The 15,012-nt window shown below is 35.0% G+C and overlaps 1 protein-coding gene across 1 annotated transcript; it reads right to left on the reverse strand.

The window, feature by feature from the left end:
• Positions 1-7,312: 7,312 nt before the first annotated feature.
• LOC105056387 (actin) lies at positions 7,313-14,423 on the reverse strand. The gene is made up of 5 exons (XM_010938563.4): positions 14,165-14,423; positions 11,359-11,425; positions 10,637-11,030; positions 7,823-8,436; positions 7,313-7,572 (listed from the first exon to the last, which is right to left on the reverse strand). The coding sequence occupies exons 2-5, from the start codon at positions 11,416-11,418 to the stop codon at positions 7,507-7,509; spliced, it is 1,134 nt and encodes a 377-aa protein (XP_010936865.1). The 5' UTR covers positions 11,419-11,425; positions 14,165-14,423; the 3' UTR covers positions 7,313-7,506.
• Positions 14,424-15,012: the final 589 nt, after the last annotated feature.

The raw sequence follows: 15,012 nt of genomic DNA on the forward strand, positions 1-15,012 counted from the left end.
ATCTAAGTGACAAATTGTTCAAGCTTTTTATGAGGGTTTAGGTGACCAATACAGACAGATGGTAGATGCATCTTGTGGGGGTACATTCATGAGTAAAAGTGAAGATAAAGCCTACACTTTATTTGAAACTTTGAGTGAAAATTCAATCAATCATGCTTCATTATCCTCCTACAAAAGATCAATCCCTCACTAAAAGCGGACAGAAATTTTTGAGATCAAGCAAACAGACTCTAGTCCTAAGGCCGATCTGAACCTAATAGCCCAAAGATTAGATAAAGTCGACCTTCTTGTCCAGAAATTTGATCAGTTCCTAGCATTAGGTCAATAATCTCCTACATAATACACACCACCACCTAATTATCAGAAGATTTGTTCTATCTGTGCTGGTCTGGCCCATCATGTGAGCGAGTGTCCAACGGCCGCACAATTTCTACCTTTCATTCAAGATCAAGTTCAAGCTGCCCAAGGTTACTCCAAACCTGTCAATGATCCATTCTCTAACACATAATTCAGGCTGGAGGAACCATCCTAATTTTTCTTGGAGATCCTAACAGACTCAGGCTCAGACCCAAATTCTTCCTTTGTAAAACTTTCAGAATAGGCCCCAATATCAAAACTATGCTTATAATAGTGGTCAGCCTAGTCAGCTTAGTCATCTTATTACAATCAGTCATTATAACCACTTCCTCAACAGACTAATCTAGCTGATGATAGATTAAACCAACTACAACAATTGATCATGACCCAACAGCAATCTATCGCTAAGCTAGAAGCACAAATAGGATAATTAACTGAGTCTACCAAGAGGAGAGAACCAGGTCAACTCCCAAGCCAACTAGTACCAAATCCTAGGAACAACCCATCCACTCATCAACCACCTGGACCTAGTCATCAATCCAATGTCCCACCTAAAAATTTTTAATTTGAAAATGATAAAATAATTTTTGAGCTTAAAAGTGATAGGATTCTTAAGGACTCATACCAAGATCAGGTGAGTGAGGCTAGTATTGATGCTAGCCAAAAAAAAAATTAGAAGAGGAGATTAGTACTGAGACTAACCCAATAGAAGAACCTGAGCTCAGTACTGATATTGATCTAAGTGATAAAGAGAAGAGAGCGGATGAGCTACCCAAGATATATTCATCAAAAGGCTTATTTTCTTCAACCCTAGAAGCTGGTTCTTCCACTCTAGAATCATCACCTCCTCCAGAACTGCAGTCATCTTTGATTACACCTGAGTACACATGTTTAAAATCAAATGATACCCTTTCAGTACCTATTACTTCAAACTCAACTTCTAACCCAAAAACTCAATTTATGAGCATCATAGAAGAACAAATAGGAGAAATTCTCAACAAACAAAGGTTTGTGAATGGGTTTGTGAACTATCTTTCTAAAATTAAGAATAGATATGTGAACTACTTTCTGAAGATTGGTAATAAAATATTAAAATTTATTATAGACCATCTTCCTGAGATTGGCAATCTAAAATCATTAAAATTTGTCAATCTAATATTCGACACGAGATAGGTGAGAGAATCAATATGGTCTGGCTGAAGACGGTAAATTTAGCGCTTCTTGGGAAGCAATCCAGTTTTTAATTTTTAATTTTTGGCTTTTGTCTTTGCTTTCTTTTGCATTTTATTTAGGATAATCGAGTCTTACTTAGTATCTTTTATAGGGATTTGAAGATAATCTTGACTAAGTTGAGGGGAGAATTAGTTTTAAAAAGACTTATAGATCAGGTGATATCTCTCCTTTTCTTTCTCTTTACATGCACCATTCATATTTCTTACTCCATTGAGGACAATGTTGATTAAGTTGAGGGGGAAGAATAAAATTTTTTTTTCTCAAGTAAGTTAGTATTTAGTATTTAAGCACCTGACTATACTTAAGAATCAAGTTAATCTAAGCATTTTTTAAAAAAAAATTGATGCACAGAACAGAGAGTTTGTAAGATATTGAGGAATCAAGTATTAAGAAAACTCAATAAAGAGTTAAGTTTAGAACTTAAATAGTTTTCTTTGAGTATTTCTAAATTTTTTTACCAGTATCAAAGAAGAGTTTACTTCTTATGAACTTATGTAAAGTAACTATATATTTCTTCATATATTTAAAAAAAAAATTTAAGTACTTCATGCTGAGTAATCGGACCTCTTTGCCTAAGCAAGCATTGAGTTTCGCGTCAAAAGGTATGAAGAGCAAAGAAGTTTTGTTGTAAAGCTAGTTTTAACTCATAGCCTGTTTGATTCGAGTAAGTAGGTTCGAGGGGTATTTTATACCTAGTGTTCTAAAGTCATCTGGTTTGAGAGTCATTGACTAAAAACATGCTACATGGGTCAAACAGAAAGCTCAAGGGGTTAAAACACTCAATAGCAGTACAATATTTAAAAAAAAAATCAATCAATAAATGAAGGACGGAAGTAACAATATACTTGTCCATGTGAAGGTGAATGATTTGGAGATAAAAATAGCGATAATTTAAAAAAGTTCAGAAAAGATTTAGTGTTCTTAGTTTAACTCTCATATTGACTAGTATTAATATCCCAATGACATACCTCATTTACACTCTATGGAACATCAGTGGTCCTTTTAAAAATTATTTGGTAAAATTTGAGATTTTAAGTTAAATGGTACTTGATTCTAAATTCTTTCTTTATTCGAGGACGAGCAAAGTTCAAGTTGGGGAGTATGATAAGTGATATATTTTTATATTTATTAAAGATATTTTTGTTAATTTATGATGCTAACATCATCTTAAAAATTTTAATTTCATAAATTTATTGAATTTTTTTAAAAAATAAGTGATTTTGAAAAAAAAATGAAATTAGATATATTTATAAAAAATAGATGTTAATTTAATTGAGTAATTTAAGCATCAAAATAAAAAAAATTAAAAATTTAGTGCATATTTTTTTTAATTTTTCAAATAAAAATCAGAGCGAAAATAGAACTAAAATACCTTAAAAATAAAAAAAAATAGCCTTCGATGTACGGTGGACCAGCTGCTCGGTCTACAGAGCCAGGGCGCGATCCACCGAAAATGCTATGCAGTTCACAAGCGCGGTCTACGGGCAGCGGAAGCTATTTTGCACGATCCAATGGCTGAAATTCATCCTGACCCAGATCCAACGGTCAGCATCCATTGCCGATTTATAAAGAGGAGTTTTTGCACGATCGGACGATCGAAAATGAATCCATCATGAGATCCGACAGCTGAGGATGCTCCCGACTGAGAATAAGAGATTATCAGTATGATCCGACAGTCCAGAACCAATTCCAGATGCGATCGAACGGCTGTGGTTCGATCCAACTTTGATAAGGATTAAAACTATGGATTTTGGGCAAATTTGGGCGGTTCAAGCTCTATCCGACGGTCAGAAATATTCCTAAGGAGGTTAATATGATTTTTAAGGATTTTAGGACTCCTTTTCCTACCAAAAAATTATGAAAAATTTATCTATAAATAGGAGGTCCGGGAATAAGCTTTGAGAGCAGAAAACTTGAGTAGAAAGTGTAAAAAAAAATAGAGAAAAAAAATTAAATAGCTTTAGGGATCCAAAGAAAAGAAGGAGAAAAGTCGGTTCGCTCTACGGAGTACGATGAAAAATGGAGAGGTCATCAACCATCTTCCCGTCGAGGCTTGGCTGATCAACTTCAGATCTTTGTTACAGTTTTATTTTATTTTATTATTCTTTTTAAATTTTTTGTACTTGAATTTTAATTTCAATTAATACAAAATTTATTTTTTTGTACTTTAAATTTTTGTCTTTTATTTTTCGTAAGTAGATGCTAGGATCTAGTTAGTAGATCTTAGTATCCGATTTATTTTATATTTTTAAAATTTTTATTATTTATTTTTATTACAAGTAGATACTAGGATCTAGTTAGTAGATCTTAGTACCCAATTTATTTTTCGCACTTTTGATTTTTATTTTTTGACTTAAATTATTTTCTCCAAAATTTTATTTTCTTTTTGTAAAATCAAAGATTTCAAATCAAAATCCTACCTTCTCTATGGATTCGATCCGACTCACTACTTTCTACATGTTTTTAATTTTTATTGGAGTCGAAATTTAATTGATAATCACGGTGTCCTAATGACAGCATCGCGATCGTATCACATACATAGAAATTATATAAAGACAGTGGACAACTCTCCCAACCACTAGAAGCTTCTCAAAATTGCTACCAACCATGGTCAACTATTCTAGGAAGTTTGGACAACTTCTTTAAGTAGATTGGAATTGTTGGAAACCATCCAGCACTTGGACTTAAGTCTCATCTCATGGATCATGCATACCATAGCACGTCTGGCCGTGCATCCTACGACGCACGCCCGTGCATCCTACGACATGCTGGGCTGCGCATCCAACCATGCATCCTACTGCATGCTTGGCTGCACGTCCCATAGTGTGCACCCGTAATGTCCTGAGCATTCGCCCGCACGTCCCACTGCACTCCTGGCCACACGTCCCACTGCGCACCTAGTTGCATGCCTCATAGTGCGCATCCATGCATCCAACTGTTGGCACATGTGCATCCGGCCAGCGCCTTCGCATCCTGGGTGCCCTGTGCGTCTGCACTCCCTACAGCCTATGCGCCTATGGCCTGCATGTCCCGTAGCCTTATGCCCACTACTGGCGTGCCCTGTGGCCTTGCGTGTCCACGGCTTGAGCACCTGCGGCCTTATGCTCGTGACCTGCGAGCCTCTTGTGCCCTGCAGCCTGTGCACTCCATGGCCTAGGTCCTTTGGCCTATCTTGAATGCATTTTGTCTGAGCTTGGCATGTGCACTCATTAGGCTAGGCATGCATTTGCTTGTGCCCAATCTTGCATGCACCTTTGCCAATGTATGTGCATGTTTTATCTCGTCTGACCATCCGTACATCAAATTAACTATTGGTGCCTTATTGTAGCGGAGCCTCAACCATGCTTTTGCCCATCCCAGGTTGGCAGGGTAAAGGCACCAGCCTATACCAACCCATGTAAGCCACTAGCGAGGATCTGACAAGAGGCCACTAGGAAAAGAAGTAGCAACAACATCGATGATAAGGATAATATTTTAGATTGCATTAGTGAAAAGAATGATGGGGTTCAACATGAGGTTTGATTGGCAAAGAGTAGCAGAGGATGGCAATAACATTCATGAATGATCCTAAGCGGCCGGAGTGAAGGGGAGGCATTCCCTTAAGCTACGAGATTGCCACCTACCTATCTCTTTTTCACTCTCACTACTTTGCTCCTTCATGACTTCCACCGCTCTCCTTTACAATCTTGTTTGTTAGTCCGATTCGGGGCATGCTGAACCATACTAATGGTCTACTAATACAGTTTAAGTGTTTGATTTAGAGCACCAATGAAAACAAAGCGAGAGAGAAAGAAAAAAAAGGAAGAGAGAGAGAATGAGAGGGTGGAAAAGAGAGACAAAGGCTGCTAATGGCCGACAGTGGCCTGTTGAGGCCTTTGTGGCTTCATCTTCCTCAAAGAGAGGAGAATAGAGAGAGAGAGAGAGAGAGAGAGAGAAGGAGGAAGAAAAATGGATGGAGGAGGAGGCGATGGTGAGACCGTCGAAGCTGCTGAATGATCAAAATTGACCCCACGACCTTCGTGAGGTCAAAATAGAGACGACCTACCTTTATTCATCACATAAATTTTTCTTAAATAATGACAATGGGATTGCCAGCTTGACCATATATCATGCAAGAAAAATTGATGTGATGAACAGACTAAAGTGCTCGTTATTTTAGTTAGTGTATCCAAGAAGATTGGCATGGTATTTTCAACCTAGTATGATGATATTACTAAAGATTCGTTTGGTCAGCTTAAGGGCATGAAAAGCAAAACATACAATTATATTTAACAGAGTTTTCTGTTTCTAGAATTGCAAGAGGTTAAATACTAGTAGCAAAATTCAGTATCTCAAAAATCCTCGGATGAGCGGCATACCCTATCCCTCCGTCCTGCCTCCATGAAGTCAGCACCATTTCATATAACTAAAATGCATCTTGGAACGGTTGCATCAGAAGGCATATAATTCTTTACTAAAAAAAAAAGGGCATATGCTTCGGTAAAGCATGACCAGATGCCTGTCAGCATAGATGGATGTAGAAACTGACCTTTATGTAATGTCAATAAACAACCGACAGAATTCTGAGCTTTGCAAATCGAGCCACAACTTATACAAGGCTTCTCAAACAAAAGTTAAAACAACCACAAAATCTAGATAATCATATGAGCGAAACCCAACAGATGCGCAGTCTGTATGTTGAACCTTCAGCCTGGGAGGCATAAAAATAAGCCATCAACCAACCTCCCAAAAATAGGGATGTCAATGGGTTTCCCATCGATGAGTACCTGCCCCGACCCATCCAATAGAGTTGGATCTTTTTTTTGAAAAATCCATCACGGGTCGGATTAGGACTTTGGTTTTGAAAACCCGTAGTATATAGGATCAGATTATGGATTTACTCTTAAACCCTATCTGATCCGTTATGTATATATATTTACTAAAATATCTCCCTCCATAATAGCATATTTACAAATATATCTACATATATATATCAAATCTATTAGGGACCTGGGGTTTCTTTTGCTATAATATGTATCTGTTTGTATTGTGTACAGCTTGATGGTTGAAACAAAATTTAAAACTTGTTGGATTTAAAACAGATATGAAACTTGATAAATTTAAAACATGTATGATTTGGTGATGTTTATATTATGCATTTGCTTTGATAGATTATGAGTAAGATAGGATACTACCCACCATCTACATGAATAGAATAAGATTTAAAATCTCTGCCCACCATGCTGGATAGAGTTGGATGGTCATGGTGGGTAGGAGATAGGAAGGTAGTAGGATGTGGATTTAGTAAAATCTATATCCTATCCATTGACATCCCTATCCAAAAGTGTCATGCTGTTACCGTCAGAAAGAGGAAAAAGGATGAAGGAAAAATGTTCTAGAGCTACTAATTTTCTTCACTTCCTGCTGAAAACCACACTGCCAATCAAAACCAAATGAAACTGATATCCAACCAAATCTGATTTACAGTACGAAATATAACCCATCCAAAACAAGAACGCATCCAACAGAATAGAAGTACAAATCGGGTTATATCCAAAAAAAGGTGTTAGAATTGAGCCCAAGGGAAAAAAAAAAATTCCTGTGATTTTTCTTCAAGGAGGTTATCTAACTAGCGGGCATCATACCTCAATAGGTGCATGAAAACCAACCACAACCTAAAATGCACTTTCTAATAGAAATAAGATTAGTGCAAATAAAAAAAAAATTAAGGTAAAAGATTGACTGAGATCCAAATTAAAATGAAATTTATAAGCTACAATACTGAGTACAAGTCCAAGTCTTTGCAAAGAAGAAACTAATAATAAACGGGTTGGCTGAATATTGTGTCCACTGACAAATAGAATAAGGAGAAGAACAAAGAAAGAAAGCTACATCCTCCTGATGTAACAGTTCATTCATATTGCTTTCCATTCAGAATTAGAAGCATTTCCTGTGCACAATCGATGGGCCCGACTCATCATACTCAGCCTTTGCAATCCACATCTGCCATCATGGACAACTTCTCATGAGTGCTTTTCATACAACAAGAAATGAATGTTAATACATAATTCTGCATTAAGTGAAATCCCTAGAAGCAGTGTTAAAATTTCCAAATCACTTGATTATTCCAAAACAGCTCATATCACCATTTCTTTCATAGAGATGTTCATGTGATTGCCAGTATGCATATGGGTGTGCATGTCTGTCATAATAAGTGTGTGCTAGCAAATAAAATTGGGGCAATCACCCTCACCTGCTGGAAAGTGCTAAGAGATGCTAAGATGGAGCCTCCAATCCAAACACTGTACTTTCTCTCAGGGGGAGCAACCACCTTTATCTTCATGCTGCTTGGTGCCAGGGCAGTAATCTCCTTGCTCATCCTGTCAGCAATACCTGGGAACATGGTGGTTCCACCACTGAGAACGATGTTGCCATACAGATCTTTCCTAATATCGACATCACACTTCATGATGGAGTTGTAAGTGGTCTCATGAATGCCTGCAGCTTCCATTCCAATCATTGATGGCTGGAAAAGAACCTCTGGGCAACGGAACCGCTCAGCACCAATCGTGATCACCTGACCATCGGGTAACTCATAGCTTTTCTCCACGGATGAGCTGGTCTTAGCCGTCTCCAGCTCCTGCTCATAGTCTAGAGCGATATATGCCAGCTTTTCCTTCACGTCTCTCACAATTTCACGCTCAGCTGTGGTAGTGAAAGAGTAGCCACGCTCTGTCAGAATCTTCATGAGTGCATCAGTCAGATCACGCCCTGCCAAGTCCAAACGGAGGATTGCATGTGGAAGTGCATATCCTTCATAGATAGGGACTGTGTGGCTGACACCATCCCCAGAGTCCAGTACAATACCTATACAAACAAACACCCAAAGAGAGAAAATGATGCAGACAATCATCATAATTATGATTGACCATGAAAGGAACAAAACCATAGAATAAAATATAGAAATATCTGGAATTTTTTTTATTAAATCAGCAGAATCAAGTCATTTTCTGTGATAAGAGTTTCAACTCTTCCAAAATATCGCCAAATTCAGATTCTGATAAACTTTTGGTGGAAGAGTTAGAAGAGAAACTATGACATGATCTGGACTCAAAATACCTACCAACTCAGAATTTAAGAATTTAAACTGAATGGACTAATGATATTAAGAAATGTCACAGATCAAAAACCACAAGGCATCAATTGCTGATCTTTCCCACAACCTTTTAAGTAGATGATGACACTGGTCAGTTGAAAACAAAAATGTAAACAGTAACATAAACACAAAGCACTTGGCATAATGTAAGTTTGTATTTGCTGAATACGGAATGTAAAAAATTTGAAAGATCCAACTAAGTGACAGTTTACAAACTTACAAAAGGCTCGTCACAAGATTATGCACATTAGATGAAAGTAGTTGTGTTTGCAGTTGCTTTTACAGTAGAGGCTATCAAAACCTTGACTTGACATGCCAAGATATTCCATCCTTCAGCTAAACTCTTTGTGAATTTAAGTTCATAAGTAAACAAAAAGCATCTTGTAGACAACTTGTGAAAGACACTTAAACAAGAAAACATTTTTATTCAAAATGAGGAAACAGACCAAAAACATAAGGAGTTTTTACCCAACTGCATATTGACCCCGCAAAGTTGCAATTTGCATATCTACCCTTAAATCCAATTCTTTTTGTGTATTTATCCATGCCATTACCCTCTGTTAGGTACCTTTAGACAATGCTGCTAAACTGCCACCAGCTCCAAAATAATTAAATTAATAAAACATTTAAGAGCTGAATCGAAACCCTAAGCACAAACCTCCTAAGCACCAAGGCAACTTATGGTGATAGATTAAAATGAATCATCATTTTAATTATATTGAATGAGTTGAATTATTTCTACTATCTCACAATATTTGAATATTTGATATTTCTCTTTAATAAAAAATAAACAAAATACATACTCCATTTAATCGTTTGGATATTTTTTAAACTTTACCAGTTGTACACATTTTCCACATAATATCATAATTTTTAATACCTTTTTCTAAAAAAATTAAATGATTGATGTTTACTTTACATTATATTTACAATTAAAATGTAGTATGAAATATAAATCATGTTATTTAAATATTAGTCTATCAAAAACTATGCATCTATTTTTGACATAAAAATAAAAAAATTAATTTACTTGACTTTATCCTTTTAAATATTTTGAAACTCTATTTTAAGTAGTTTAAATTGATATATTTTAAATATTTTAAAATTGGTATCTTTTAATCATTTTAAGAAGTAAAATTTTTGAAATTATCTAGAAAATAAAATGGAATATATTTAAGATTTTTTTTTTATTTTCTATCCAAGAGAAAAGAATATGTAATCTATTGATAAATTTTTATTTTAACTATTGCTTTTTAAATTGCTTGAATCTACATTCTAGGCTGATTTTAATAGCAGAATAAATGTAAAGTAATCATAAAATATCTTTTTAAAAATATCATGGAAAGGTAACATATAATATATAAAAATGTGAAGCACTAATAAAACTAATTGTTATCTTTTGATTATTTTGAATAATGAAGTTCTAAAAGTCTCCCAAAGAATAAAGCATAGCATCTATTTTGTTTATTTTTTATCAAAAAGGAAAAAAATGACAATACAAATATTATGAGGTAGTTGAAACAAGTCAATTCAGTCAATATAAGGAAAATGAGGCATCAATTTAAGCTGTCATTAAATGCAGTCTTGGTGGGTGAAAGGTTGTGTTTTAGCTGATGGTTAGTGGTTTGATTCAATTCTTAACATTATTTTGATTTAAATTTTTTGGAGCTGGTTTTGTGAAGCTAAAAGTGTCATTTCCTAAATTTAGAAACAGTTTAATGACTTTGTCTGATGGTACATAATGGAAGATGATTGTAGGGGTAAATATACCAAAAAAGACCGCGACTTTGGGAGGATAAATATGCAATTGCATATTTTTATAGAGTTATATATATATATATATATATATATATATATATATATATATATATATATGCAAAAGTAATATCTAAAAGCAAATAACATGCTTACCTGTTGTGCGACCACTAGCATACAAAGAGAGAACAGCCTGAATAGCAACATACATAGCAGGAGCATTGAAGGTCTCAAACATGATTTGAGTCATCTTCTCACGATTGGCCTTGGGGTTGAGAGGTGCCTCAGTGAGGAGAACTGGGTGTTCTTCTGGGGCAACACGAAGTTCATTATAAAACGTATGGTGCCAGATCTTCTCCATGTCATCCCAGTTGCTTACAATACCATGCTCAATAGGGTACTTCAAAGTTAAAATACCACGTTTGGATTGTGCTTCATCCCCAACATATGCATCCTTTTGGCCCATGCCTACCATCACCCCAGTGTGACGTGGACGGCCAACAATGCTAGGGAAAACAGCCCTAGGAGCATCATCTCCAGCAAATCCAGCCTGGAGAGAAACAAAATGATATGTATGGTATGCCCCATCTAAGAAATTTCTATCCATTACAGTTAATGCACATAAATAAACTCTTTTGTACGTTCCCTTTCTTTTTTTCTGTCCGTGCTTGTGTGTGCTATGTGTATCACTTTTTTTTTCCTTTTTTGAGGAGGGGGAGGGTTGGGATGTTGGTTAGATATGATGCATGACATGTGCCCCTAATTTCATGATCAATAAGAGCACTGTCCTAATGGAGTTGTAGCATAGGAGTTAAGAAGCATAGGTATTTTCCTAGAAACAATTACCCTAGATAGGATGAAGTATCATTTGTTTGTACCTTCACCATCCCGGTTCCATTATCACACACAAGAGGCTGAATGTCCTCAGCATCTGCCATCTTCTATCTGCCAGAGCAAGAAGCTAGTTCAGATCCAGAACAATTACCAATACAGAGAAAAGATAAAACAACTTGTGACACCTATACAAATAGGTGTATAAACAGCTTCTTGTAGATGTATAAACAGGTGTATCTAAACATGGTGATCATAAAATAAAACTTTACACTATATTATCCTATGATGAATTTAAAAAATAGCTGAAGAAGTCCTTCCTAATTCCCTTTTTTCCTGTTTTCTTTACAAAGCTGGCATATCAGATTCAATCAAGATGATCACACTTACCACAAACATGAGCTATAATATTCTTCATAACCAGTTCCATACTTTCAATATATTTTATGGCTTCAGTGCAATCAGACATGGATCCAGTTTGACCCACCCAGTTCAAGCCCAGTACCCAGAGCAAGTACATTCCGAAACGACATTTAAAAAAGATATAGTATGAAAAATCAATATATTTCTCAGGACATCTGATTTCCAATAACACAAATAAAAAGTTTTGCAAAAGTGCATAATTCACCATGGGATTAAAGCATGAAACTATTAAGTCATACAATTTTGAAATTAGAAATTATAAAAATTCCAATTTTTGTCTAAGCAGATTGTGCTAATGACTAATCGAGATTGTCAAAAAAATAAATAAATAACTAAAACCATAGCACACATGTTTCATTTCTAGAAAAATCTCTTCTAAATGTCAACACTTGTTCGTTATTATTTATAGTGACTATTATTGGTAATATTAGAATTAGACATGGTGAATAATATGATTACAATGCTCTGTACTTCCTTTTATTAGTATTAGACATTGTTGTTAAAATTTCACAATTCATGTTCTGGATCTTACGATCCAGATCAGAATGGCCCTAAAAGACATGGATCCGATCCTTAATTTAGATCCATGTAATGAACTTTACATTCCTTTGGAATCATAGATTCAGCTTGAGGATGCTAACTACATATCAAATTATGTGTATGTCTATTTTCTATAGTTTATGTGACTATGTGGCTTTTAAATTACCTACCACCAATAAGTGTTGAGAAGTAAAATTAGCAGGTCTCTTATTAGAGTTCATAGACATAAAAAAATCATACAAATATTTGTCTTTTACAGAAATATGTTAAAGGTTTGCCCATTTTCCCAGAAAAAACCTACCTAAAAGGATAATTAAATTGATAGATAACACATGATCAAACAAAATAAATGATTCATTAGACATGCTATATATCGGTCAACATTGGAAAAACTAGAGTTCTCATATGCACGGCTTCCTATTCTCTGTTCATTTACTTTATGGTTGCTAACTTCAATTTCATATTTCTTTTATATTCAAAAAGTCCTAAAAGAAATTAGAAGAAAAATCTTAGAATCTTTGTCCAATTATCCCATCTAATATAGCCCCTCTACAACTACCTTAATCAGTATCAGATTCATTTAGCAATAGAAATGCTGTCCTAAAAGACTTGATTCTGATCGTAAAAATAGAGGTATCAGACTAGTTTAACAATAGAAATGCAACAAAAAGAAAAGATAAGAGTAAATTTTGCCTATTTAAAATAATTTTCGTGGTTCATTATTTGCCATATGTTTCTTCTCAAACTGATGCTACAAATTCCATCTAGAATTTTCTAATTAATGAAAAAAAATATTTCTTCCTCATTTCCACCAGGTAAATCTTTTACAGTCTTACAATTGGATCATATTCATTTTCAGTTCCATTATAAATCATGGATGATTTTTCACCAGTATTCAGTATCTTTCTGTTGTTAAAGCTTCTATCATTATAAAATGTCAAAATTTCTTGTTACATGTCTTATTCAAATGCTCCCAAAACCCCAAGCTACGTATCAAGCTTGATCCGCAAAAACCAGTGTAGTCTGCCGCCAGCATTATTATTGTGTTTTTTCCTTGATGCGTTTTATTGATGTCCAAAAAAATCCACTTTGCTCAATAATCTATCCTCGAAGCTCCAGTAAGCATCTATCAGATTCTAAAGTCGTGCTGCTTTTCACCCTCATTGAGGACTCCTAAATCCTTTTATGATATTGATGCTTAGGGCTCCACTAGTTGCATCACCGTTTATAAGGACATTACTCTGACTCAAGACTTTTAGCATAACAATCATTCAAAAAGAAATGTTGAATTTCTCTATTTTACATCTCATCATTGATAAACCTTTCTTTCGGCAGTAATACATATCGCTAACAGAAAAACAAAAGGACTCACGAGCAAAAAACTAAGAACCCAACACAAATTTTGATTAAACCCACAGAACGGCATAAATCAAAGAAACATCCCGACGACCTTCTTTACTAATAGAAACCAACTCCCAAATATAGGGCAAGCAAAGGTAACACCAACAAACCAGCTTCAAGAATCCATTCTAGTTCGATCAAGAAACCAGCATTCCTTACACATTGTCCAAAAGCAACAGAAAAAAGCTATTAATACCACAAGACAAAATGAACAACAATCCATGGACGGATCCACCAAGAGTTGCGAGTAAAACAGACTACGCATCCAATTAAATCGAATCGATGTCACAAACAAAAAAGATCAAGAAACCAAGAGACGCAAATCAACGATCATTTCTTTGATAAATTTCATCATACCAAGGAAACAAAAACAATATCAAAGAACGAAACCTTTAGCTCACAAAATCCCACAAAATAGAATACCTAAAATGCCGATCAAGGACAATGCAATGAGATCCAAAAACAACGAAACCAGATGAGAATGTTTACCAGATCGGACCGGCGATTCTTGACAAGAATCCGGAGAAGAGGAAGAATGGGGGCAATGGATCCGAGGATGGTTCGAAACCCTAGATTTCAACCGTGCTGGAGGAAAGCCCTCTTATTTCTTTTCGCGCGCTCGCTCTCGCTGTCTCTCTCTCTCCGTTTGAAGAGTTCGATGATTATAAATGAGGAGAAGAGTGTCACACGGAGAGCGCGCGGACGACCGCTTCACTCGCTGCCACTCGCTGACCCAATGACCGGGTTTCATGCACCACTAGCGGAAAACCGCGCTTCGCGGCGGATTTATCTGAAATAATTAGAAAAAAAAATAATTTAAAAATGATAATTTTTATTTCTGACAGATAAAAATATTAAAAATTTGGAGAGGAGAGATAGATCTATGTAATGTTAAAAGACTTGATCATATCGGATGGTATTTATTAAGTTATATCTGGCAATATTATATTAAATGCTATTTATTTTAATTATAGTTGTACTTGTATTTCTCTCGGTATTACATGTTTAATTTTAATGAGAAGTTTAAAAATTTTTATAATTAACGTGACCAACAATCGAAAGTGAGATTATATATGAAATTTTTTTTTAATAACATTACTTCTTTACTATTTTTTTTTCAACAATAATATGCATTCTCTTAATTTATTTTGTCTAGATATATCCATAAAATGTCCGTTATGTTTTTTGGATGAAAACATTTGTAATATATAAAATAAGACATCCCAAAAGAATAAATAAATAATAAATATTAAATTAATTTTAAATATTAATATAATAAATATTCAAATATGAAAAAAAATAATATATTAATCAAATAAGCTATAGATATAAAAAGC

This window comes from Elaeis guineensis, chromosome 13 (assembly GCF_000442705.2).
Source record: "Elaeis guineensis isolate ETL-2024a chromosome 13, EG11, whole genome shotgun sequence".
Classification (NCBI taxonomy): domain Eukaryota; kingdom Viridiplantae; phylum Streptophyta; class Magnoliopsida; order Arecales; family Arecaceae; genus Elaeis; species Elaeis guineensis.